This window comes from Electrophorus electricus, chromosome 4, assembly GCF_041902795.1.
Source record: "Electrophorus electricus isolate QZ-2024a chromosome 4, ASM4190279v1, whole genome shotgun sequence".
In the NCBI taxonomy this organism is placed as follows: Eukaryota; Metazoa; Chordata; class Actinopteri; order Gymnotiformes; family Gymnotidae; genus Electrophorus; species Electrophorus electricus.
The window spans coordinates 32,310,001-32,337,500 of NC_137500.1; the positions used below are offsets into that span (position 1 = coordinate 32,310,001).

At 47.7% G+C, this 27,500-nt stretch overlaps 1 protein-coding gene across 11 annotated transcripts in view; it reads left to right on the top strand.

Moving 5' to 3' along the window:
* Nucleotides 1–27,500, top strand: part of dip2a (DIP2 acetate--CoA ligase A) — a 109,769-nt gene that overhangs the window by 56,671 nt on the left and 25,598 nt on the right. For 8 of the 11 annotated variants that reach the window (XR_014123375.1, XR_014123374.1, XM_035523626.2 and 5 more), the window contains exons 3-19: nucleotides 3,195–3,314; nucleotides 4,039–4,158; nucleotides 8,696–8,944; nucleotides 11,791–11,925; nucleotides 16,299–16,418; nucleotides 18,955–19,149; nucleotides 19,776–19,867; nucleotides 20,284–20,394; nucleotides 23,004–23,127; nucleotides 23,490–23,599; nucleotides 23,904–24,006; nucleotides 25,310–25,374; nucleotides 25,626–25,719; nucleotides 25,885–26,004; nucleotides 26,456–26,570; nucleotides 26,699–26,838; nucleotides 27,090–27,226. Coding sequence is in view for 9 of the 11 variants with exons in the window: in XM_035523626.2 (XP_035379519.1) it covers nucleotides 3,195–3,314; nucleotides 4,039–4,158; nucleotides 8,696–8,944; nucleotides 11,791–11,925; nucleotides 16,299–16,418; nucleotides 18,955–19,149; nucleotides 19,776–19,867; nucleotides 20,284–20,394; nucleotides 23,004–23,127; nucleotides 23,490–23,599; nucleotides 23,904–24,006; nucleotides 25,310–25,374; nucleotides 25,626–25,719; nucleotides 25,885–26,004; nucleotides 26,456–26,570; nucleotides 26,699–26,838; nucleotides 27,090–27,226 (2,150 nt within the window). In the remaining 2 variants the exon portion in view is untranslated. Of the gene's footprint in view, nucleotides 1–3,194; nucleotides 3,315–4,038; nucleotides 4,159–7,839; nucleotides 7,943–8,695; nucleotides 8,945–11,790; nucleotides 11,926–16,298; nucleotides 16,419–18,954; nucleotides 19,150–19,775; nucleotides 19,868–20,283; nucleotides 20,395–23,003; nucleotides 23,128–23,489; nucleotides 23,600–23,903; nucleotides 24,007–25,309; nucleotides 25,375–25,625; nucleotides 25,720–25,884; nucleotides 26,005–26,455; nucleotides 26,571–26,698; nucleotides 26,839–27,089; nucleotides 27,227–27,500 lie in introns of those variants that run through there. The other 3 variants (XM_035523632.2, XM_081713333.1, XM_081713331.1) reach the window with 3 other exon arrangements.

Sequence of the window (27,500 nt, forward strand, 5' to 3'; positions counted from 1 at the left end):
GACTGCCTCAGCTGAAGCCCTGTTGGGTTAACCCAATCTTAACTCTCAGAATGCCTGAAACACAGGACCAGAGAGATGCGAAACCTTTGTGGTGACGCGCAGATTACGTTTCTCTTCACAGCCTGACGGATTTATGACCTCATAGAAAAGATCAGGAGGCTTTTGGGTGACACGTGGTGGAGAAACTTTATAAAGGATTGGAAGGTTTGTAGGTCCAATGACCTTGGGTGGGTAGTTGGGTGGGTGGGTGGGTGTGAGAGAAAGCAGGTTAACCACAGTTATCATGTGTGGCAGAAATCAGATGCAGAAATCAGTAGCAGTCAGCACTTGGGAGGACCAACGTTACAAATGTCAGGGGTCATCCATGATTCTGCTTCCTGCAAAAAAAAATAAAAAATAAAAAATTACATGTTCATTCTGCATTATGAGTCTAGATATGTTTTCAGAGTTGTTTTGTTGCGGTTGTACTTGTATGTCATTTATGTATAATGGATTTCACAATAAAGGAGACGTAGCTGTCGGAGTGTTGTCGCATGACCGCACTTGTGAAACACTGAGCCCAGAGGACACTGACACCCAAAACCTCTGATTTCTGAATAACCGACTTTTCAACAGACAGCTGCTCTGGGCTTGGCTATTGTTAGCTGCTCTGGCCCTGCTGTTGTTAGCCGTTGTTGGCTGCTGTTAGCTGTTTTAGCCGCTGTTAGCCGTTGTTAGCTGTTGTTAGCCACTCTGGGTTTGGCTGTTGTTAGCTGCTTTGGGCTCGGCTGTTTGGATTCAGTCTTTTTTTTCTTAGCAGAAGCTTGTGACCGGCTAATAAAATAAATGTAAACGCATTATTTAGTGTTACATCATTTACTTGTTTGATAAGTAGCCAAGTAATAAATAACAATCCTGTGTGTTTGTGTCCTGATCATCCTGTCAGGGTTTATTCTGCAGTAGTGACCGGTTGTCTGTGTCTCACTCCTCACTTGGAGAATTTTGGTATTTGGTGCTGGAAAATCACGATTTTTAAGAAATCATTCAACTATCATTCAACTGTCAGCTGGAAACAGTAGTAGGTTCAGGCCTCCACCCTCTGCGTGAGTTGCTGGCAAGATGTGCTGATCGGTTAGCTGTTGTTTAGTGCAGCTGCAGGCTTATGAAGTGCACCGTAATTTTCTATTGGTAAATCTCACACCACCATTGAAATTCAGGATGCAAACTCCTCCCATTCCTCCGAGAGTGTAGAGAAACCTCTTGTGGCCTTTAGCAGCGTCATGCTAACCGTTATTGAAGACAGATATGGAGCAGTAAGTCATTAGCGCTTGGTCCCTCATTCCTGCATGCTAGTTCTGCATCTCCACCCTCCACCCTTACACTCTAGTCCCCCCCCCCCCCATAGAACTGGACTTTGGCCGAGTAACTGGGCTCACTGGTGGAAATGAGTCGTGTCAGTGTGAACTGCTGGGACACAGAGAGGTCGTTCCTGGGAATGCCTGTGTTCTGTCTGCACAATGTGTAACTGCTCTGAGTCATAAACACAGAAGCTGTTCTTTAATTATATCATTATATAATTAATTACATTTAATTACTTCTCTCTCTCACTTTCTTTCACCTACACGCACACACACACACACACACACACACACACACACACACACACACACACACACACACACACACACACAGAGACAAACATCACACCTTGTTCTAAAACACCCCTCTCTCTAAAACCCAGTTCTGATTAAAGCATCAAGCTGTATGTCGAATGGGTGCATGTCCTAATATTCTACATCTAGCAACTACTCTGTTTTTGTCCTGGTGTGAGCCCTGGATAAGAATGTGACCTTTCCTGACCCCACTGGGAGGTTAAATAATCTCCTGATTGGTAGCTCTTCCCCAACCCAGGAGGGTAATGGATGACCCTCAGCACCTGGACACATTTTCCTCACCAGGGCGCTTGGGGTCAGAGGTCAGGGAGTTGTGGTTGCCAGGAGATGGCTCAGGTGTGGGCTGTTTAAGAGAGAGTAACAGGGCACTGACCTCAGTGCTGTTTCCAGCAGGTAAATGTTTAGCCATTATAACATCACACTTCTACTGTAAACAAGTGCTGTAGATCAGGTGTTTGTAGATCAGAATATACATTCTCACCTGTAGATCAGACATTTGTAGATCAGATTAAACATTCTCAGATGCTGCAGATTGTTATTGCAAAGGCATTTCTTGGAGGTATTTCTGTCTTAGCTTGCCCGCTCTGCTGTGTGACCCAGGTCAGATGCGGTTATCTTGGGTTTGTCCTCCCCCCGGGGTTCTCCTAGTGCTCGGGGAGGGTGCTAAGATAGAACTCATCATGGGTTTTACCCTGGATGCGAGCTCCAGTCCTCAGCTTCTGAAGTATGCTGTTGGAGGGCGTCTTGACATCGGAGGGCCTGTCATTTGAGGTTTCAGATGAAGGATGGATGACTCTCACCAGCACGTCCTGAAAATGTCTCGGACGGCTACCCACAGTCTGGGCCACGTCTGTAGAGAGCTGACATAATGTTTCTGTGGTGGGTTGACTGCTCAGACTGTGTGCGTGTATGTGTGCGTGTGCGTGTCCGTGTGTGCGTGCGTGTGTGTGTGTGTGTGTGTGTGAGAGAGAGAGAGATATACATGTATGCTATATTGCGCCCCTGTTTTATCCTGTGTCTGTATGGTGATTCTGGTGTACATGTTTGGGATGTTTTGAGCACAGTTTTAATTGTGGTTTCCAGAATCACTCAGTAGGCTGTAGCTGTAATTATGATTTCGTGTCAGTTTTTTCTATACAAACCCACGTTCCTCCGCCCTTGTCTGGCTGGGTACTTTAGAGCAGGGAAGAGACAGATGAGAGCTGTGTGGTGGTCTCCAGAACCGTGCTGGGGAACGCTGGCGTAGCGGTATCCTCTCTCTGCGAGTCTCCCTGGCCCCGCCCTATCCCTGCACAGGCCCCGCCCCCACCCCACTGAGGTTTATGAGGGGATCCTGAACGCTGAGTCATCAGTTAGGCGGTTGAGCCCCAGCTCCAAGGGTGAAGATGGATGGGATTGGGGGTAATATGGTGTACTCATTTAAATAATGATGGGGTAATGTTAGACTTTGGTTAGTATTTCTGAATCTACTGGCACACAGTGCAGTGTTCTGGACGTTCTGTGATCCTAATGTGCACACACGCTTCTCTCGCCATTCTCCAGGTGTGGATCCGTCTCTCCAGGTGGACCACCGAATCCAGGCGTCATCACAGGTTGTCCCCCCAGGCCCCAAGCACAGCAAAGCCCGAGCAGTGAATTCGCGTGATGAGCGCTTCAGATCAGGTGCGCATCAGATACCATCTCCACTCCCAGTGTGTCTAGATCATCTCGTGATTAATAATTCAGAAATCTCCCTTCTCAGCGTACTAAGGGTTTTTGGACAGTTCCCTGTCTACAGATTAGGCCTCGTTGTGTTCCTGTAACTCGCCTTAATGGCCTGTCCTGGTGTGAGCCACTTTGGAGCTGTTCTCTCCACTCCGTTGCTCAGTAGTTCAGAAGATACTTTCCCCAAAACTACTGCCTTTGCTTTTAGTGAAGAATGGGAGCAGAACACTTGGTCATGTCAGAGATGTTCTCTTGTAATCGAGCTCCAGCTAGCTGCTGACTTTTCCCTTCATCGTTGTGTTTTTTGGGATTTTGTTTAGTCTGGATGGACTACAAAGGCGATCTTTCCAGCACGACTTGTGAAGCCAAAGCCGCAAATACACTCACAGTCGTGACGTCTTGCCATAAGAGACTTTACGTTCCGGTGTAGAGACGTCGTTCTGTGTGTTCAGGGTTTTAAAATGCAGATGCAGCAGTCCTGTTGCTCCAGAGGATGGCTCACGCAGCCAGGACTCATTCATAACAGCTGCACACATTAAAAGTGAATGGTATTGTGGTGCAATGTCTCTGTGTGTGCGTGCGTGTCTGTGTGTGTGTGTGTGTGTGTGTGTGTGTGTGTGTGTGTGTGGCTGTGTGGCTGTGTGTGTGCATGCGTGTCTGTGTGTGTGTGTGTGTCCTGTAGACCTGCACACAGAAGCGGTACAGGCAGCCTTGGCCAAGTACAAAGATCGGAAGGTTCCGATGCCGTCTAAGAGGCGCTCCGTTCTAGTGCAGTCCTCAGTAGAGGCATGCACCCCCCCAGGTAAGGACCCCACACACACCTGCAGCTACCGGGCCCTCCGAGGGCTACACACTGAACCCTGCACAACCTGCAGTTCTAAACCTGTGGAAGTACAGGCTTGTAATTGGACTCTGAACACACTGCTTGGAGAGCATCAATCTCTTAGCACAGCCCTCTCGTACACCAGGAGGAGTGTGTGCGCGTGTGTGTGCATGCTCGTTTTAGAAGAGCTACTTGACATGCAAAGATGGTGTTTTTTTTCTTCAGCTTTTTCATTTATCTTATTTGTTGAGGTGTCCCGTGTTCTGACCCGTGTCCTGACCCATGTTCTGAATGCTGCTGCATCCCCAACTGAATGCAGGCACTTGTTTGTATTTTCAGCACATGCTGCTGATAATCCTGTTCCGTTACATCCAAACCCAGTTTGGGCAGTTTTGGTTCTACTCGATCCAAACCCTGCCTGGGCAGTTTTGGTTCTGTAAGATCCAAACCCTGCCTGGGCAGTTTTGATTCTGTTAGATCCAAACCCAGCCTGGGCAGTTTTGGTTCTATTAGATGCAAACCCAGCCTGGGCATTTTGGGTTCTGTTAGATCCAAACCCTGCCGGCACAGTTTTGGTTCTATTAGATCCAAACCCAGCCTGGGCAGTTTTGGTTCTGTTAGATCCGTGGGCCATGCTTTCTGCACAGTGAGATCACCATGGCATTGTGGGGAATCAACCTCCATCTCCAGCAATGACACACAGGCTTCAGGGCCAGTAGCACCACTCACGAGCAAAGAAAACCGGAGTTGTTGACGGCTTGCACTTTGACCCTGCTGCGGTTAAGGTGACCTTTTGAAACAATCACATATTTTTACTTTTGTGGGTAGTTTTCTGCATAACCCGCTGATTCTGTGCAGTCTGCAGGGACGGTTGTCTAACCAGCTCTGTTCCTGAGCCACACTCTCACGTTCCTCCTGCACTCCTCTGTCTAAGGGCAGGATTATATCCCTTCCGGTTATATCCCTGCTCAGACTCTGAGCTCCGGGTCGGATTGGTCACCGAGCACTATGCTAATGAATCTTCTCCGTTCAGAGGGAGTAGCCTTGATGCCAGCAGAAGAGAGTCCCACGTGTTCCTGCAGAGATGTCTGTTTGTGGACAGCAGAGTCCCGCGTGTTCCTGCAGACACATCAGTTTGTGGACGGCAGAGTCCCACATGTTCCTGCATACATGTCCGTTTGTGGACGGCAGTCGGACGTGTAGTCTCATGTGTTTCCGCAAACACGTCCTTTTGTGGACAGCAGAGTCTCGCTTGTTCCTGCAGACATGCCTTTATGAACATGCCTTTATGAACATGCCTTTATGACACCTTATGAACAGTTCACTAATTTTCAGACAGCTTTGTTTTCTAATATTTTGTCCTGTCATAGTGTGTTAATGTAATGTGGTGTCAGTGGTCACCTGTCATGGTGTGTTAATGATGTCAGTGGTCACCTGTCAGGTGTGTTAATGTAATGTGGTGTCAGTGGTCACCTGTCAGGTGTGTTAATGTAATGTGGTGTCAGTGGTCACCTGACAGGTATATTAATGTGATGTGGTGTCAGTGGTCACCTGTCATGGTGTGTTAATGTGCGGTGGCCCTGTGACCGGTTCTTTGTTTACTAAAGAACAGAGGTCAGCGTCTGCTTCTCGTAGCTCTCGGGATGGTGGTACTGAGTGAGGAGGGGACAGGCTTAGGGCTGAGGGGTCAGCGTTGGAGGGGTGGGGGTCACCCCAGTGTTTAGCTCATAGCCTTTGGGAATCAGTTCATGGCCCACTGATTCCATTATGCTTTAAAAAGTGATACACGCATGCACACGCGCACACACACACACACACACACACACACACACAGTCTGACAACCCGAATCATGGGGTGATGTGGTGATTTGTCTGGTCTCCAATTCCTCCCCTCTGTCCTGTCTGGCCACACCCTCTGGCCACAATCTTGCCATTTAGATTTTAATTTAAATAGTTTACGCAGGACTCTGGAAATCTGGCCGTGTGTCTGCACTAAACGCAATTACAGGTCATATGTTTACATAATTTTCAAATTATGTTTCTGGTTATTTCTTTAGAAAAAAATTCAGTAAGATGTGGTAAATTGGAGCTCCTGTTTCTGCCTGAGACAGCAGAACTCTGGGTAAATGCTCTTATATTTGTCCTTCACCTCTCTTCCTCTGTCTCTGAAGACCTGTGTGTGTCTTTGCAGTTTACTGATTACTGTCCACCTTCATAAGCTTTCAGATCCATGTTGTGTTTCAGATTTCTCTCTGTAGCATGTGTAATGTGTCCCCCTCACATGGTGTTGCAGACCGTGGAGTCGGTTTTAAATCATAATGAGAGAGGCTGGGGTTTCCTGAGCTGGACCTCGGAGGACAGACTGCACTTATCTCTCTCTTCAGGATATTAATTAATTAAGCACTTACTTAAAGGTAGCCCTTAATTAAAGGTATTCTGGTGTGAGAGTCACACTGCATAAGAGCATCTGCCCTAAAAGTAAACTGGATGCCTTTAAAAAGACTAATAAATATAGCATAAATTGATATATAGAGAGACATTCCCAGTTTTACATTGCCAGTTTTCAAACCTATTCACTACTCTAGAAAGAGGCCACTGGACACACCGTGTGTGGTGTAGGGTGGACGGTGGAGGTGTTTGGTTGTGGTAACCCACTGCTGTGTGTGGTGGAGGGTGGAGGTGTTTGGCTGTGGTAACCCACTGCTGTGTGCGGTGGAGGGTGGAGGTGTTTGGCTGTGGTAGCCACTGCTGTGTGTGGTGGAGGGTGGAGGTGTTTGGCTGTGGTAGCCCACTGCTGTGTGTGGTGGAGGGTGGAGGTGTTTGGCTGTGGTAGCCCACTGCTGTGTGTGTTGGAGGGTGGAGGTGTTTGGCTGTGGTAACCCACTGCTGTGTGTGGTGGAGGGTGGAGGTGTTTGGCTGTGGTATCCCACTGCTGTGTGTGGTGGAGGGTGGAGGTGTTTGGCTGTGGTATCCCACTGCTGTGTGTGGTGGAGGGTGGAGGTGTTTGGCTGTGGTAGCCCACTGCTGTGTGTGGTGGAGGGTGGAGGTGTTTGGCTGTGGTAGCCAACTGCTGTGTATGGTGGAGGGTGGAGGTGTTTGGCTGTGGTAGCCCACTGCTGTGTGTGGTGGAGGGTGGAGGTGTTTGGCTGTGGTAGCCCACTGCTGTGTGTGGTGGAGGGTGGAGGTGTTTGGCTGTGGTAACCCACTGCTGTGTGCGGTGGAGGGTGGAGGTGTTTGGCTGTGGTAGCCACTGCTGTGTGTGGTGGAGGGTGGAGGTGTTTGGCTGTGGTAGCCAACTGCTGTGTGTGGTGGAGGGTGGAGGTGTTTGGCTGTGGTAGCCAACTGCTGTGTATGGTGGAGGGTGGAGGTGTTTGGCTGTGGTAACCCACTGCTGTGTGCGGTGGAGGGTGGAGGTGTTTGGCTGTGGTAACCCACTGCTGTGTGCGGTGGAGGGTGGAGGTGTTTGGCTGTGGTAACCCACTGCTGTGTGCGGTGGAGGGTGGAGGTGTTTGGCTGTGGTAACCCACTGCTGTGTGCGGTGGAGGGTGGAGGTGTTTGGCTGTGGTAGCCCACTGCTGTGTGTGGTGGAGGGTGGAGGTGTTTGGCTGTGGTAGCCCACTGCTGTGTGTGGTGGAGGGTGGAGGTGTTTGGCTGTGGTAGCCAACTGCTGTGTATGGTGGAGGGTGGAGGTGTTTGGCTGTGGTAGCCCACCTCAGCTGATCCTGAAGGTGTGTCCAGCCTCACAGTCGATCTCATCCGCCAGGTGAGGCATCACTTGGTCCAGGCTGTGGTGGAGGTGAATGAGGCACAGGAGAGAGGATTTCTCTCTCTCTCTCTCTCTCTCTCTCTCTCTCTCTCTCTCTCTCTCTCTCTCTCACTCTCTGTTTCCCTCTCACTGCCTTGCTCGGTTTCTCTCTCCTTCTCTCCCCCTCTCTACCCATCCCTCTGTCCTGTCACTTCTTTCTTTCCTCTCTCAAGCCAAAGGACAAAATCACTTTGAGTTTTGCAGCTTCTCTTCATACTTTACTACAACAGTAAAAGATAAATGGCGTCTGGCCAGTGTCTGGGTTACTGTTTCCTTAGCAACCACCTCTGACTGTGTTGCTAGATCATTATGCTTTGATCTGTATCTCTGTTGTGTGCTGGACTGAAATTCTTGTGTTTTGTCTCCAACAAGATTAGGCCTCTCGACTAATTAAAGTGATGCTGATGGATAAATCTGAATTACTAAATACCAATTATTAAATACTAATTACCCAAAACTAATTGATGGTTTTGTGAAGTATAATAAACAACATATCAGTTCTGCACTAGCACACATAATGCAACCCATCAGGGAAATATTGAGACTTTGAAATGTTTGTTTGTTTGAGCTCACACTGGCATTGATCAGAGCTATTCAGAGGAGAGCCCAGATCTGTGCATGGAGAGAGGTGTGTGTGTGTGTGTGTGTGTGTGTGTGTGTGTGTGTGTGTGTGTGTGTGTGTAGTGATGCGCTCTGTCTCTTCCCACACAGACACCTCCTCTGCGTCGGAGGACGAGGGATCACTACGACGACAGGGGCGGGTGACCTCATCGTCGCCGCCCTACCAGGCGCACCCAAGCGTGGAGCACTGGTTTAACCGAGTCATCCAGTGCTCATCCACTTCCTCCTCTGCCTCCTCCACTTCCTCCCACCCAGGGGGGCGGGGCCAGCACAGCGGGAACACCACCTCTGCCTCTGCTGCTACCGTTCTCGCTGACCTCATGGCTCACACACAGCTCGGTCAGTACTACAACTGTGTTCCATACACACCTACACCCGCTACACCTGCTACACACCACACCATACACACCACACCAGACACACCTACACCCAGACACACTACACCATACACACCTACACCCACTACACACCTACACCCAGACACACCTACACCTGCTACACACCACACCATACACACTTACACCCAGACACACCACACCATACACACCTACACCCACTACACACCTACACCCAGACACGCCTACACCCACTACACACCTACACCTGTTACACACTTACACGCAGACACACCACACTATACACACCTACACCCAGCCCCACCACACCATACACACCTACACCCACTACACACCACACCATACACACCTACACCCAGACCCATGACACCATACACACCTATACCCACTACAAACCTACACCTAGACATACCACACCATACACACCTACAGCCAGACACACCACACCATACACACCTACACCCAGACACACTACAGCATACACACCTACACCCATTACACACCTACATCCACTACACACCTACACCCGCTACACACTTACACCCAGACACACCACACCATACACACCTACACCCAGACACACTACACCATACACACCTACACCCATACACACCTACACCCGCTACACACTTACACCCAGACACACCACACCATGCACACCTACACCCAGACACACCACACCACACCATTACACACCTACACCCATTACACACCTACACCCACTACACACCTACACCCATACACACCTACACCCATGCACACCTACACCCACTACACACCACACTATACACACCTACATCTGCTCCACACCTACACCCAGACACACCATACCATACACACCTGCACCTGCTACACACCTGCACCTGCTACACACTTACAGCCAGACACACCACACCATACACACCTACACCCATTACACACCTACACCCATACACACCTACACACATGCACACCTACACCCACTACACACCACACCATACACACCTACACCTGTTCCACACCTACACCCAGACACACCATACCATACACACCTACACCTGCTACACACCTACACCTGCTACACATTTACACCCAGACACACCACACCATACACACCTACACCCACTACACACCACACCAGACACACCTACCCCCACTACGCACCTACACCCAGACACACCACACCATACACACCTACACCCATACACACCTACACCCAAGCACACCTACACCATACACACCTACACCTACTACACACTTAGACCAAGACACACCTACACACCTACACCCAGACACACCATACCATACACACCTACACCCACTGCACACCTACACCCATGCACACCTACACCCACTACACACCACACCATACACATCTACACATGCTACACACTTAGACCCAGACACACCTACACCCGCTACACACCTACACCCGCTACACACCCGACACCTGCTACACACTTACACCCAGACACACCACACCATACACACCTACACCCATGCACACCTACACCCGCTACACACTTAGACCAAGACACACCTACACCTGCTACACACCTACACTCGGTACACACCTACACCCAGACACACCATACCATACACACCTACACCCACTACACACCACACCCATACACAACACTTATACCCACTACACAACACCTACACCCACTCCACACCACACCTACACCCACTTCTCTCGATGACCTGTTACACCTGCTACACCCGTTGCAGTCACTCACACTGCTAACACTGATTACCATACCCTCCATCTTCCTGCATTCTCTTTCAACCAGGTTCTTCAAGACTTTCAAGGACTTTTGTATTTTAAGGGTCCAAATCCTTCAGACTCATGTTGTCAATTTAGGACTGTGTCTGTCTGTCCTTGCGGCATCCTGATCTCGTTTCTGTTCTGGTGCATTCTGGGTGTGGTGAATAAGGAATAGCTCTGCTGTGGGGTCCTCTTCTCCCCTGTTCTCACCCTTAACCCTGAACTTTGATTGGTGGTTTGGGTCTCTGCTGTGTACCTCCTTTGTGCTTTGCTGCAATGCGCTGATCAGAGCCACGGAGGTTGTTGGCTTCAGTACACCTGGTACTTGTGTTGTTCTCTCTGAGACCTACAGCTGCCCCAGAGAACATGCCCACCCGCCCCACACCCCCTACTGCTTGGACCCTCTTTAATCATGTTTCATCTCGCTGGTGGTTTTGTGAAGCAGTGCATTTTCTCCGTGTGTGTGTAGAGAGAGGCCTAGAACTTTAAATGGAGTGTCATCATACCAATGTTACCTATTCCAGCCCAGCCTGCTTATAACATGGGGCTCTATGTTTCTGTCAAGCTCTCTCTCTCTCTCTCTCTCTCTCTCTCTCTCTCTCCACCTATCTCTCTCTGTCCACCTGTCTCTCTGTCCCTCTAACGTAAAGCTATGCTACTGAGTCACTTTTAAAGAGCTCCCTGTAGAAACCACAGTTCAGTTCCTGCTGTTTATCTGTTTTTCAACCTGCTGGATCAGTTAAAGGAAGTTAAATGATAAGGGACAATCACCAGTTGTTCTCATCAGTTATTTTAGCACATGTAGGGTTATGTACCCATATTTTGTGTTAATTATCATCTTATTCCATATTGCACATGTATTTGTGTTCAGTTGGCACAATTACATGCTACAATTACAGAGAACATTATAGGTCATAAACAGTGTCACTCCACACATCCTTAGAAGTTTATGTTCTCAAGATTATCAGGTTTTAAACCTTTAATTGTAACTTAGTAATGCATCCATTTTCTCACAATATGAAGTTTTCATCATCAATTTTCATTTGACCTCTGACCTTTGACCGCTCCCCCCTCCATCTCAGATAACCACTTCGCACCTCCGGATGTGACGGGTCTATCTGAGCATTCGCAGTTTGCCGAGCATCCACAGGTGGCGCCAGTGAGGGGTCTTCCCCGTGGATATACGCACACCGGTAGCGCCATGGAAACGGCCGACGGTGAGCCCCCACACCACACCGTGTAGTCACGGCAACAGTGCACCACTCTCCTCCTTTCCTCCCCTTGACATACCCAGGCCTTACAGCCAATCACTTCCTGGCAAGAGAAGCCTTTCACTTCCTGCCAGCAACCGGGCTGCATTTCAAACTCGCGTACACACACGCGCACACACATGCACTCTCATTCGTAGCTGTATTCATCACATCACTCTTTAGACCGCTCTTCTGGACACAGAGCAGTTTGCACACAACATTATTAACATGCATTCATCCATCCTTTACTTTCAGCGTGAAATTATCTTTAAACATGACAGATAATGACAGATAATTTCACAATAATTTCACAATAATCCTCTGCTTGAGTTTTCCTTTAGAGGCATGGAGTTTTATTCTCCCTTTGGTGTTCATTTGATAGGTAGAGATAGGCATATGCTGCACATGTCTGTGTGTGTGTTTTAGTGCAAGTGGTGTCCTATGGTATAATTTTACTACAATGATAATAGACTTTGATCAGCTCTGAGGCAGTCTTACCAGCCAATCAACCATTCAAGTGTCTTAAATATAAACATAAATATTAGACACACACACACACACACACACACACACACACACACACACACACCGCATACACACACACATTCAGAGGAGAAGCTAGTTAAATATATTTTTAAATGATTCCTTTCATAGGAGCTGGGATTGTCTAAAGGCTGTTTCCTGACATCCACAGTGACAGGACCGCATAGTTAATCAGCCTCACTAAACACTGTTAACGTGACAGGTGTGTACGTAACCTGCAGGTGGAGACAGGCTGTGAGGGACATAACCTGTAGGTGGACACAGGCTGTGGGGGACGTAACCTTCGGGTGGAGACAGGCTGTTGGGGGTGTAAGCTGTGGGTGGAGACAGGCTTTTACTAGTGTCTATTCTTTTGACCAGCCTTGGAAGGAGATGTGGAGTTGATTCGATGCCAAAATTATTAAATTATAAGATCCAGAAGCAAAATATTGTTTCTCATATTTAAAGCTAAGCTAAGGTGAGCCAGCTTTTAATTCTGAGCTTTAATGGTATTTGGAACAATTTTTACATTTTAAAATGAAATTGTTTGCTGGTAGATTTTGTAACCTTTATAAAATGCTTTTGGCACAGATTGAACACCATACTGGTTTGGTGCCTGGAGCTAACTGAGCTTAAGCTCAGCTGATCAGTAGCCTAACCACAGCACCCCCTACTGGCCCAGCGGTTCAATAGCCTAACCACAGCACCCCCTACTGGCCCAGCGGTTCAATAGCCTAACCACAGCACCCCCTACTAGCCCAGCGGTTCAATAGCCTAACTACAGCACTCCCTACTGGCCCAGCGGTTCAATAGCCTAACCACAGCACCCCCTACTGGCCCAGCGGTTCAATAGCCTAACCACAGCACCCCCTACTAGCCCAGCGGTTCAATAGCCTAACCACAGCACCCCCTACTAGCCCAGCGGTTCAATAGCCTAACCACAGCACCCCCTACTAGCCCAGCGGTTCAATAGCCTAACTACAGCACTCCCTACTGGCCCAGCTGCTAGGCTTACGTTTGGCATGGTAGGGTAGGTACCAGGGCATACAGGGACATGATTAACCACTGCACGCGCTTCGTGCACTCCTCCATGTGCCGCTAGTTTCCAGCCACTCACTCAAACAGGTGTTTCCCTACTCTACAAAACCTCTCTCCGCTGAACAGCTGTTAGGAGCAGGGAGCAGCTTGATCCAGAATCCTCGGGCCGGAGTGACTTGCAGTGCTGCAAACGTGGTGTTTATTCAGATTCTCTCTCCTTTAGGTTCTGATGGAGCTGGGGGAGAAACCTTAGATGGTGTTTATATGTGTTCATTATCTCGCGACTTCCTTGGATGGTGTTTATATGTGTTTATCACTCTCCTTCCTTGGATGGTGTTTATAACCTGCAGGCTTAATTAATCTTCATAAGCACTGGAACTACTGGGAGAAGGACTGTGAGAAGTTGAGACTTCAGTGTTGCAAGTTTGTGAGCCAAACCCTATTTTCCTAAATTCTTGAGACAGACCCCAGTCCTTGAGACATTCCCCAGTTTGCCAAACCCTTCCATTCGTTACCTAATTACCAAACCCTTCTAGTCATTACCTAATTACAAAACGCTTCCACTCGTTACCTAATTACAAAATGCTTCCACTCATTACCTAATTACAAAACCCTTCCACTCATTACCTAATTACCAAACCCTTCTACTCGTTACCTAATTACCAAACCCTTCTACTCCTTACCTAATTACAAAACCCTTCCACTCGTTACCTAATTACCAAACCCTTCTACATACGTTAGCTAATTACAAAACCCTTACACTCGTTACCTAATTACCAAACCCTTCTACTCCTTACCTAATTACAAAACCCTTCTACTCGTTACCTAATTACCAAACCCTTCCACATGTTAGCTAATTACCAAACCCTTCCACTCGTTACCTAATTACCAAACCCTTTTACTCGTTACATAATTACTTGTTTGTTCACCTGAATTAATAGTGGGATTCTGCATCAGGCAGTGCCTCCTTCACTCTTGTCAAGTGATAAACTAATTTTTACTTTATTAAACTAATGGTATTAAATCCTGTGAAGTGACTTCAAAACCCTGTTTTTGGCATCACTCTACTGGGTTGCCATAGGAACGATGAATCACAGCACTGTTTTGTGCTTGTGTGTGTGTGTGTGTGTGTGTGTGTGTGTGTGTGTGTGAGGTTTTGTGAAAGTAGACCAGCTAGATCCAGCTTTAGTTCAGAAACATCTCATGTTTAAGCTGGTTCCTGATTAATGCCGATTTTGGGTTAAGGGTGTAATGATAAACATGTCTAATTACTAGGTACTTAGAAAGGGACTAGAAAGAAGTTAGAGAGAGAGAGAGTGTAGGGGTGTGTGTGTGTGTGTGTGTGTGTGTGTGTGTGTGTGTGTGTGTGTGTGTGTTTCTTTCTGTGTCCTTACATATGCATGTGGCTATGTGTGCGGTGGTAGCCTAGTGGGGGCATGTCTAACTACAGCTGTGGTTTTGGTCCCCTGAGACTCAGTGGAATGTCTGAGATGGTCCTCATCACTGTTGTGTGCCATGAACATATACATACAGCACACAGCATGCCTCTGTGGAGTCCTCTGTCTTTCCTGATCCAGAGGACAGGACAGAGACATCATGGGACATCAGGACATCACGGAGCCATGCATGCTTGTTTTAAAATTACTGTATCGATTTTCACTGTCTCAGTAGCTTTCCTGTCTTGATTTGTTAATTTGGGGTTGCTGTAGTGACCCCAAACAAGCAAACATGGTCCCAAAATCATCAACTAATTTAATAACGTGTTGAATATTTAACTGTATAAATAACTAAATAAATAAATAAATAGCTAACTGTATAAGTAATTAAAGAACATTTAGCAGCATCTGATGTTGAGTTTTAACTGACAGTACAATATATTAATTTGTAATATACGTATATGTAAAAATATATAATTAAATTCTAACAAATTAAAAAATATATAATTAAGTGCTACACGTGTGTGTGTGTGTGTGTGTGTGTGTGTGTGTGTGTGTGTGTGTGTGTGTGTGTGTGTATATATATATATATATATTTCATTCTGTGTGGTGAGGATGTGATAAGTCCTGAATTAGGTGGATAGCAGCTTGTTGCCAGGCAGTAGATTCAAGCTGGACCAGTCAGAGCCTCAGAGCACTTAATGGGTGGGGTTAGATGTCTTCAGCGAGCGGGCTCAGTGACGGACAGCTTCTCTTCACCTATCGAGTGACTCTGTGGGGTGTTTGGCCTCCTGCGGATGGGAAGGATGTTGTGTAAAGTTGTTCATTGTCCTTTCACAGAGTCCTGCACATGTGTTGATGTCTCATCCTGTGCACCCATATCTCCTCCATCCCTCTCTCTCTCTCTCTCTCTCTCGTACTGTCTCTCTCATACTGTCTCTCTCGCTCTTTCTCTCTCTCTCTCTCTCTCTCTCATACTGTCTCTCTCATACTGTCTCTCTCTCGTACTCTCTCTCGCTCTTTCTCTCTCTCTCTTGTACTGTCTCTCATACTGTCTCTCTCTCGTACTCTCTCTCTCTCGTACTGTCTCTCTCTCATACTCTCTCACTCTCTCTCCCTCTCTTGTACTCTCTCTCTCTCTTTCTCGTACTCTCTCTCATACTGTCTCTCTCTCTCATACTGTCTCTCTCGCTCTCTCTCTCTCTCGTACTGTCTCTCGCTCTCGTACTCTCTCGTACTCTCTCGTACTGTCTCTCTCTCTCTCGTACTGTCTCTCTCATACTGTCTCTCTCTCTCTCTCTCTCCTGTGCTCTCTCGCTCTGCTTGTCTGTCTCTCACCTCAAGGTGTCCCTGTAAACAGTCGTGTCTCGTCTAAAATACAACAGCTTCTCAACACCCTGAAGAAGCCGAAGCGCCCGCCGTTGTGCGAGTTCTTCGTGGACGATTTCAAGGAGCTCCTAGATGGTAGGTTCATAACGCAGGAACGGGGTGTTGGGGGTATTATGAACCTACCATCTGGATGGTGTGTTCACAATGCCCTGAAGAAATCGTCTGTCCCGTTTTCTGTCCCGTTTTCTGTCGGTGCTAGTGACACTATAAAGGGGCGACCATGATGTGGTGCACCAGGTTGGCAGAGGCAGACATCTCCATACTGCTGACTGTAGTAACAGAGACCAGTATGCTATTGTCTTAATGGCTGTTTGCTTGTTCTGTAAAACGGGCTGTTTGGTGGGGGGGGTTACTGTTAGACAGCACAGATGGCTAACAGGTTTTAACTTGAGCAGAGAGTTCTGGTTTGCCAGACTCTCGTTGGACGAAGGGAGCTGCCTGGTTGCACTCCCCAGAGCAGGCCAGTGCTGGGCACCCGCCAGCTCACGCGCACTCCTCCCAGCATGCAACACCGCTACAGGAGGAGGTGCAGGAGTAGCGGTTCATAAAAGACGTCGCACTTGGATGTGTGTCAGAGGAGCTGTGATCTCCCCTTCCAACCTCCAGGTCGGTTCACGTCGTCCGTCAGAGGAGACCGAGGCGAAGCAGGGGGTTTGGCCACCATCAGAGAGATCTGTAGACGCGACAAAGCAAGGGAGGTTCGGAGGAGGGAGGGGCTGGTGCAGAGGAATCAACGCTTTCACTCTCAGAAAAAAAATGAAATGGTGTGTGTTAAACAAATTATAAACAACCAGTCGGTCCAGTTGCCATAAAAATGGATGTAGCTTGTTACTGCTCCCTAAACAGCTAAAACACTGCTACCACTGCACTTAAACATGACTGAACCAGACTGCAGAGTTGAACCTGACTGAACCAGACTGCAGAGTTGAACCTGACTAACCCAGACTGCAGAGTTGAACCTGACTGAACCAGACTGCAGAGTTGAACCTGACTAACCCAGACTGCAGAGTTGAACCTGACTAACCCAGACTTCAGAGTTGAACATGACTCAACCAGACTGCAGAGTTGAACATGACTCAACCAGACTGCAGAGTTGAACATGACTCAACCAGACTTCACAGTCACACAGGAGGCTGGATCGTGTCTGCTATCTGACTGTCTGGTTGTGGTCTGTTAAATTCATTTACCTGCATCCATAAACCACATTCCAGTATACTGATACTGATTCCAGTATTCCTGCTGCTCTACTCTGTGTGCTCTGGTCTTACAGAGCTCTTTAAACAGGAACCTAGTGTCATGGATGAATGAATTAATGAATGAATGAAGGGATAAAGTTATGCTTATATAGTGCCTTTTTCAGAACCCAGAGATACTTTGCAGTCAACACACTGCTTTTACATCCAGTCAGCACCTGGGTCTGTGTGTGTGTGTGTGTGTGTGTGTGTGTGTGTGTGTGTGTGTGTGCATGTGTGTGCGTGTGTGCATGCATGTGTGACTAGTATTGTACAGATAGGTTTGATAGAGTTGATAAAGTTGTCTGTGTGTGACATAGCTTGTGTTGTTTGTGTGTGTGTGTGTGTGTGTGTGTGTGTGTGCGTGCGCGCGCGTGTGTGTATATCCTAGGGTATAGGGTGCTGGTTTTCTTTAGGGTTTGTGGTGGAATTAGAGTGTATGCCTAGAGGTAGTATATTGTAGGAGTTATGCTGATTTAGCGTGTAGGGGCTATGCTGATTTAGGATGTATGGTATAGGGATTAACTGTAGGGGCTATGCTGATTTAGGGTGTATGGTATAGGGATTAACTGTAGGGGCTATGCTGATTTAGGGTGTATGGTATAGGGATTAAGTGTAGGGGCTATGCTGATTTAGGGTGTATGGTATAGGGATTAAGTGTAGGGGCTATGCTGATTTAGGGTGTATGGTATAGGGATTAAGTGTAGGGGCTATACTGATTTAGGGTGTATGGTATAGGGATTAACTGTCGGGGCTATGCTGATTTAGGGTGTATGGTATAGGGATTAAGTGTAGGGGCTATACTGATTTAGGGTGTATGGTATAGGGATTAAGTGTAGGGGCTATACTGATTTAGGGTGTTTGGTATAGGGATTAACTGTAGGGGCTATGCTGATTTAGGGTGTATGGTATAGGGATTAAGTGTAGGGTTTGCAATGCTGATCTCAGTACACTCTGTAACCCCTTAGTGTCTTTACCTGCCACTCGAAATAAATCTGTCATCTCCTCATTCCCTGCAGATCCCCCCCACCCCCGCCCACACACACACACTCATCCCTTCCTCCTTCTCATCACAGGGATACATAACTCACCGGAGGAATAGCTCAGACATTAGACATCTCTCTCTCTCGCTCCCTCACTCTCTGCCTCTCTCTGTCTTTAACTGTTTTTTTTCTTGCAGTCCGCAGTCTCCTCTCGCTAAATATAATTTTCTCCGTGAATATGTAACCTCACAAAATAAATGTTAAATAAAAAGTTAATATTCGTTTAACGGTATGTCCTGCGGAGGGCAGTCAGATCCTCTGTCTGCTTGCCGGTCTGTCTGTCTTCTTGTCTGTCTGATGGCCTGTCTACCCCTCTTCTCCTCTTTGCCTCTCCAGCCCAGCTGCCGGACCCTAACCAGCCCAAGGCTGAGGGGGTGCAGATGAGCCCCCTGCGCGGGGAGCCTCTGGCCCTGGTGAGCAGCTCAGCATCCCTGCTGGCCTCCCTACAGCGCTGGGGTAGCACCCAGCCAAAGAGCCCCTGTCTCACGGCCCTGGACAATGCCGGCAAGCCCGTGTACACGCTCACCTACGGTACGGCTCCACTCGCAAAACCTGCTGACACGCCGAGTAATGTATGTGTACGCTAGCAAGACCTGCAGGCATGCTCACATTTGGAACGTCACACTTGCAACGTCACATCACACTTCCCTCCAGTTTTATCCTACAAACCCTGGTGCACGTATACAGCCATGCCAGCACACACCATAAACTAAGCTCGCAAACCAGTGTAAACACTGGAAAACCTCTGTTCACACTTCATCCTATGACGCACTATATACATACAGTGTGACAACACTAACAAGCTTGTTTACACACATATATGCAGCATATTGCTGCATTGTCTTTAGTTTGTCAATCTTTAAACACTGATATTCTCAAGTCAGACAGCTCTTAGAACTCCAGACTGGCATGTTTTTCAATCACTGAGAGAACAGTAAATCGAAAAAAAATGCTAATGTTTCTAATTTAGAGTGAGTAACCAATAATTATGCAAATTACTTAAAGCTGATTGGTGGCTGCTAGCTTCCATTCTTTGCCATGCAAATGAGCAGCATGTTCCAGATTTAAGCTTTGTGCATAAGTAAACATGAGACTATGTTTCAGTTAATTTTACATGTATGTATATTTGTTTCTTTGTTTGTGTGTTTGTGACACAGGTAAGTTGTGGACCCGTAGTCAGAAGTTGGCATACACGCTACTCAACAAACTCAGCACCCGGAATGAGCCATTGCTACGACCTGGAGACAGAGTGAGAACTCACACACACATACATACATACATGCATACACACACATATACATGCACGCACACATATATTTATAGACACACCCACACACACGTATGCATGCATATACATATATAGACGGACAGACACACACACACACACACACACACACACACGTATGCATGCATATACATATATAGACGGACAGACACACACACACACACACACACACACACACACGTATGCATGCATATACATATATAGACGGACAGACACACACACACACACACACACACACGTTTGCATGCATGCACATGTATACACACACACACACACACACACACACACACACAAACCCACAGGTGAGAATGCAAAGGGAGATGAACACAGGAGCGTTTTGTCCTTTCTGAACCCCACCATGCCATGTCTATCTTCCTCAGGTTGCGCTTGTGTTCCCCAACAATGACCCCGTGATGTTCCTGGTGGCGTTTTATGGCTGTCTCCTTGCAGAGCTGGTCCCTGTGCCCATAGAAGTACCACTGACACGAAAAGTAACCTCAGATTCTCTCTACCTGACCACAGCCTACAGAGTGTTCGCTGTGCTAAGATCGCACTCTGCTGGAAGACATAGAGTAAAACACCATGCTTGTTTTAAGTGCATCCTTAAATTGAGTTCAGGAAGAGCGATAAGCTTTTCCTGGTGATACTATTAGTCCCGACTCTTACTCAGATTCTGATCTGATGAATAGAGAGACACAGTTATCATATACATAAGTAACTGAGCCTGTTTTTACATTCTCTGCAAATCGATTTTTGCTTTAATCAACAAGTTTCTTTGTCTCCGTGCAACACAGCAGGGCAGTCGTAGGGGTGTACAGAAGTTCCAGGGGAGTGTGATCTTGTACAACTGTATATAATTTGATGGTTGTGTGTGCTGATTCTAAAGTGTGTGACAGCTTTGCAGTGTAACAGCTGTGCTAGTGCTGTGAGGTGTGTATCATGTATAACTGCAGAGGAGTGTGTGTCTGGTAATGCCGTATAAACTCCAAATGTGAAAGATCCGCAGTGTGAGTGGAGCCAGAACAGTGGAACCTGGAAGATGGGCCACACAGAAAATCTTTCAGTCTTTCAGTTCAGTGCTCGCAGGCACACACACACACACACACACACACACACACACACACACACACACACACACAAATACAGGTGAGGTGAACAACATTCCTGTAGCAGCTTGCTGTGTGTGTGCTCGCACACGTGTGTGTGTGTGTGTGTGTGTGTGTGTGTGTGAGTCTGTAAATGCACATTTCATGTGTGAGGGTTAGCAGGACTGACCCGGGTTAATAGAAGACACAACAGAAATTTAAGTTAAATATAAATTGGGACTAATGTACATGTGTGATTGGTGAATGTTAGAATTCATTAACCGTGTCTAATTGTAGCTATTGTTGGTGTATTGCTGCTGATTAGTATATATGCATGTGATTATAGCTGTGTGTATAAGGCACAGTAACCATATGCGTTTGTGTTAGTTATTTGTGTGTAGACCCTTTGGCTGATAACAGACTCCTCTTGAGGGAGAAGTTTCCAGCCCTCTCTGCCTGTTTAAGTCCCGTCTGTGTTAGTCAGAGTGTTGTTGAAGAGTCTCATGAAGAGATGGTTGATTGATCCACCCCTCTTTAGCTGAAGTGTGCGTGCGTGTGTCATGAAGTGTGCGTGTGTGTGTCGGTTTTGCTGTGTCATGTTCAGCAGCCTGGCGTCTCTATCAGGTTAAGCAGATGCCGGGAGGGAATCCACTATCACTCCTGTTTAGATGCGTTAAAATGATCAGACTTTGGTGTCAGACAGAGTCTGACACAGAGACTGATGAGATTGTGGTGTTTTGTTGTTGGACACAGTCTGACACAGAGACTGAGGAGGCCGTGGTATTGGACACAGTCTGACACAGAGATTGATGAGGCCGTGGTGTCGGATACGGTCTGACCCAGAGACTGATGAGGCCATTGGTCAGTGGACACGGTCTGACACAGAGACTGACGAGGCCATTGGTCAGTGGACACGGTCTGACACAGAGACTGACGAGGCCGCTGGTCAGTGGACACGGTCTGACACAGAGACTGACGAGGCCGCTGGTCAGTGGACACGGTCTGACACAGAGACTGACGAGGCCACTGATCAGTGGACACGGTCTGACACAGAGACTGACGAGGCCACTGGTCAGTGGACACGGTCTGACACAGAGACTGACGAGGCCACTGGTCAGTGGACACGGTCTGACACAGAGACTGACGAGGCCACTGGTCAGTGGACACGGTCTGACGAGGCCACTGGTCAGTGGACACGGTCTGACACAGAGACTGACGAGGCCGTTGGTCAGTGGACACGGTCTGACACAGAGACTGATGAGGCCACTGGTCAGTGGACACGGTCTGACACAGAGACTGACGAGGCTGTTGGTCAGTGGACACGGTCTGACACAGAGACTGACGAGGCCGTTGGTCAGTGGACACGGTCTGACACAGAGACTGACGAGGCCGTTGGTCAGTGGACACGGTCTGACACAGAGACTGACGAGGCCACTGGTCAGTGGACACGGTCTGACACAGAGACTGACGAGGCCGTTGGTCAGTGGACACGGTCTGACACAGAGACTGACGAGGCCACTGGTCAGTGGACACGGTCTGACACAGAGACTGATGAGGCCACTGGTCAGTGGACACGGTCTGACACAGAGACTGACGAGGCTGTTGGTCAGTGGACACGGTCTGACACAGAGACTGATGAGGCCACTGGTCAGTGGACACGGTCTGACACAGAGACTGACGAGGCTGTTGGTCAGTGGACACGGTCTGACACAGAGACTGATGAGGCCACTGGTCAGTGGACACGGTCTGACACAGAGACTGACGAGGCTGTTGGTCAGTGGACACGGTCTGACACAGAGACTGACGAGGCCACTGGTCAGTGGACACGGTCTGACACAGAGACTGACGAGGCTGTTGGTCAGTGGACACAGTACTCCACTACTCCACTATGCACCCATGATCAGCACTGACTGGATTTACCAGCCCATCTATTTCTTTTTCATCCATGTCTCTTGCTCTTTCATCTCTCCTCTGCTCTTTTTATTGTTCTCTATCCTCCTCCCCCCCCTCTCAAGGATGCGGGGAGTCAGCAGATTGGCTTTTTGCTGGGCAGCTGTGGGGTGACGCTGGCCCTCACCACCGACGCGTGTCAGAAGGGCCTGCCCAAGGCACAGACTGGAGAGGTGGCCACGTTTAAGGGTTAGTGGAGTAAGAATGACCCATAACAGCAGAGTACTAGTGACCCAGAGTAAGAATGACCCATAACAGCAGAGTACTAGTGACCCAGAGTAAGAATGACCCATAACAGCAGAGTACTAGTGACCCAGAATAAGAATGACCCATAACAGCAGAGTACTAGTGACCCAGAGTAAGAATGACCCATAACAGCAGAGTAAGAATGACCCAGAGTAATAATGACCCATAACAGCAGAGTACTAGTGACCCAGAGTAAGAATGACCCATAACAGCAGAGTAAGAATGACCCAGAGTAATAATGACCCTGGGTATCATTATCTTGTGGCATTGTGTTTTTGTGTGTGTGTGTGTGTGTGTGTGTGCAGGATGGCCACGCTTGCTGTGGTTTGTTACAGATGGTAAGCATGTTGGGAAGCCCCCTAAAGACTGGAGCCCTCCCCTCAGAGATGCGCGCAGTGACCCTGCCTACATCGAGGTCAGTGTGCTGTGCTCTGTCCACTATACACACCATTCTCACGACCCTGTATGACCTTTCTGAGCTTTTCACAGCAGCATTTTGTCATTGTTATTATTTATTTGTAAGTGGTGTTATATTTTCATTCACTTATTTTATATCCCCCTCTCTCTCCCTTTCTCTCTCTCCCTCTCTCTGTTTGTCTGTCTCTCCTTCTGTCTCTCTGTCTGCCTGTCTCTCTCTCTCTCTCTCTCTCTCTCTCTCTGTATGTCTGTCTATCTGTGTGTGTGTGTGTGTGTTTGTATATCTCTCTGTCTCTCTACAGTATAAGACCAGTAAAGAGGGCAGCACTATGGGTATCACAGTGACTCATGCCGCCATGCTGGCCCACTGTCATGTGCTCACGCAGGCCTGTGGCTATGTTGAGGGTGAGTGTGTGTGTGTGTGTGTGTGCGTGTGCGTGTGTGTGCGTGTGTGTACTCTGCCCCAGTTGTCCTTATGAGTGTGTCTGCTCAGAGCAGGTAGTACAGCTAGTACTGATAATACAGACGCTATGAAAGGGGTGTAGTCAGGACTAAAGGTGGAGAGGGGTGGAGTCAGGACTAAAGGTGGAGAGGGGTGTAGTCAGGACTAAAGGTGGAGAGGGGTGGAGTCAGGACTAAAGGTGGAAACTTTGACATCCCCATTTCTAGACTGTCATCTATTGGTATTACTGAATTAGCTCTTAAATGGTTACGATCATATCTTACTAATAGACAACAATTCATATCGATAGGTACACACAAGTCATTCACCTGCCCTGCTGTTTGCAGGGTACCCCAGGGATTTGCCCTTGGACCTACATCTTGTCATGTTATATATTTCTCCACTAGATCAGATCATTACATTTCATCATTATGCTGACGACATTCAGATTTCTATTAGTACTGTTCCCTTGCATCTTCTGCTTGGGGTTTGAGTGCCACAGATCTAAAAGTCTGGTTGCACAATAATTATGTGAAACTTGTCAGTCCTCAGTGTTGGTGTTGATGGTGTTTCTATCTTTGATTTCTCAGTCCTCAGTGTTGGTGTTGATGGTGTTAGTATTTTTGGTTTCTCCGTCCTCAATGTTGGTGTTGATGGTGTTAGTATTTTTGGTTTCTCAGTCCTGTGTTGGTATTCCTGTTAGGTCAGCTCGTTATTTAAAACCTCGGTTGTCTTTTTGATTCATCACTCACTCAAGAATATTGATGAATGTTGATAAATTCAGTTCACAATCGATCAGCTGTATTTAGTACATCCAGAGCTCAGCAGTCAGAGTCCGTACGTGCATATGTGCTGAACCCCATCACCAGCTGCACTGGCTACATGTTGAATCCCAGATTAAGTATCAGATCTCCAAAACTCTTCTTGGTCTTGATCCTACGTGTGTCTCCGAGCTCATCCATTTACTCTGTTCCTCTCAGTCCCTCGGATCCTCTAACCCTTGTCTTCTTATTGTCCCTCAAACTTGACTTGCAGCCATGGGTGGGAGAGATGCTTTAGAGTCTCTAAACTTAGGACATCTCTGCCTCAGACTCTTTGTAACTGTTTAGCTCAAAACATTTCCTCTTTCCTGCAGTGTGAATTATCCTTGGGTTTGTTAAAGTCACTATAGAAACACAACTTATTACTGTTAAATTAGCTGAATTGGACAATCTGCGTTTTTGTGCGGTATGTTAAGAGCTGACCTTTCCCTGACACCCTCTGCAGGTGAAACCATCACCAACGTTTTAGACTTTAAGCGGGACGCGGGACTTTGGCATGGAGTTCTCACGGTGAGCTGGGCTGGAGAACAGCGCACACGTCAACACAAACACACATGTACACGCACATGTAGATACATCTGTTTACATATAGGCATAAATACTTTACATGTTTTAATTTGCAGCCAGACTAAAGTCAGTAACATGATCAGTTGTTTTTGATCACACACACAGACACACAGCACACACAATGCATTTGTGTGACATTTGTCTTTGTGTTTGTGTTGACTGTTACCACGGTGGACTCTGGTGATGCGTGATAGAGCGTGCTGAATCGGATGCATGTGATCAGCATCCCCTACTCTCTGATGAAGGTGAACCCTCTGTCCTGGATTCAGAAAGTACACACATATAAAGGTGAGTGTGTGTGTGTGTGTGTGTGTACTGTATGTGTTTACTGGTACTTCCATGTTTTAACTGTGTGCTTCTTCATCACTTTTGTGCATGGAGAATGTGCTATTACTACACTGCTGTGCTGTGTGACGAGTGTTTAACGGGTTTGTGGTGGTTGTTGCTTGGTAGCCCGTGTTGCTGTGGTGAAGTCCAGGGACATGCACTGGTCTCTGCTGTCTCAGAAAGACCAGAGGGACATCAGCCTAAGTTCCCTACGCATGCTTATAGTTGCAGACGGCGCCAACCCCTGTGAGTGTATACACACACACACACACACACACACACACACACACACACACACACACACACATATACACACACACACACACACACACACACACATACATACACACACACACACACACACACACACACACACACAAACACACACACATACATACATACATACATACACACACACACACACGCGCGCGCGTGCACTCATGCTCACACATGCACGCACACACAATGTACACACGCATACACGCACACACTCAGATCGCAACAACATACACACTTTGATAAACAATTTCTTTTGCTCTTTTGCTCTCATACACACATTATGACTTTGTAAACTTTGCACACTACACACACACACACACACACACACACACACACACACACTCTCTCTCTCTCTCTCTCTCATTGTCTACTGTGTCCTAGAGTAAATGTCATGATGTGTGTGTTTGTGTGTGTGCAGGGTCCATCTCCTCCTGTGATGCCTTCCTTAACGTCTTTCAGGCGAGAGGTTTGAGGCCAGAGGTCATCTGCCCCTGTGCCAGCTCAGCTGAGGCCATGACTGTCGCCCTCCGCAGGTGAGCACTGGTTACTGCAGCCACTTTTCCAAAAGGTGCCATTCAACCATGACCTTATGTCAAAAAATATTGTGTGTTTTGGGTGTGTGGGTGTGGGCGCGTACGTGTGTGTGTGTGTTTAATCGCAGGCCGCCGGAGATGGGGGTCCCTCCCCCAGGTAAAGCGGTCCTGTCCATGAGCCGCCTAAGTTATGGCGTGATCAGGGTGGACACAGAGGAGAAACTGTCTGTCCTCACACTACAGGACGTGGGACAGGCCATGCCTGGAGGTGAGACAGCAGAGAGAGACAGACAGAATGAGAAGGCGGTAGGGAATTGGGAAGAAAGACAGAAAGAGAGGGAGGGTGGGAAAAGAAAAGGGGAAAACACAGAAATGAGAGGGGAGAGAGAGAGATATAGAGACAGCCAGCATGTTTTCAGTTGCTTGTTTAGTTGTGGCACAAGGACTTCTGGTCTGCAAGATGACCTTTGGATTGCAGCAAACTAACACGTGTGTGCGTGTGTGTGTGTGTCGCGGCAGCTTTGGTGTGTGTGGTGCGTCCAGAGGGAACCCCTTGCCTGTGTCGGACAGATGAGGTGGGTGAGATCTGTGTGAGCTCCTCCAGTTCCGGTAGCTCCTACTTTGGTCTCCCCGGTATGACGAAGAATGTGTTTGAGGTGAGCGCATGCCAACCCCTGGCTGTGATGGGCTCTTCAGCTGCCAGACCTGAGTTTAGTCTTAAGAACCAAAAGCTATTAAACTTTTATGAAAATTCTCTGATGGATCATAAGGTGTTAGGTGGATGAAGTCAGAGGTTAAAGGTTAGAGCCAGTGTGTGTGTGGAGGTTAGAGCCTCTGTGTGTGTGTGTGTGTGTGTGTGTGTGTGTGTGTGTGTGTGTGTGTGTGTGTGTGTGTGTGTGTGTGTGGAGGAAGGTTCAGATTATTGTGGAC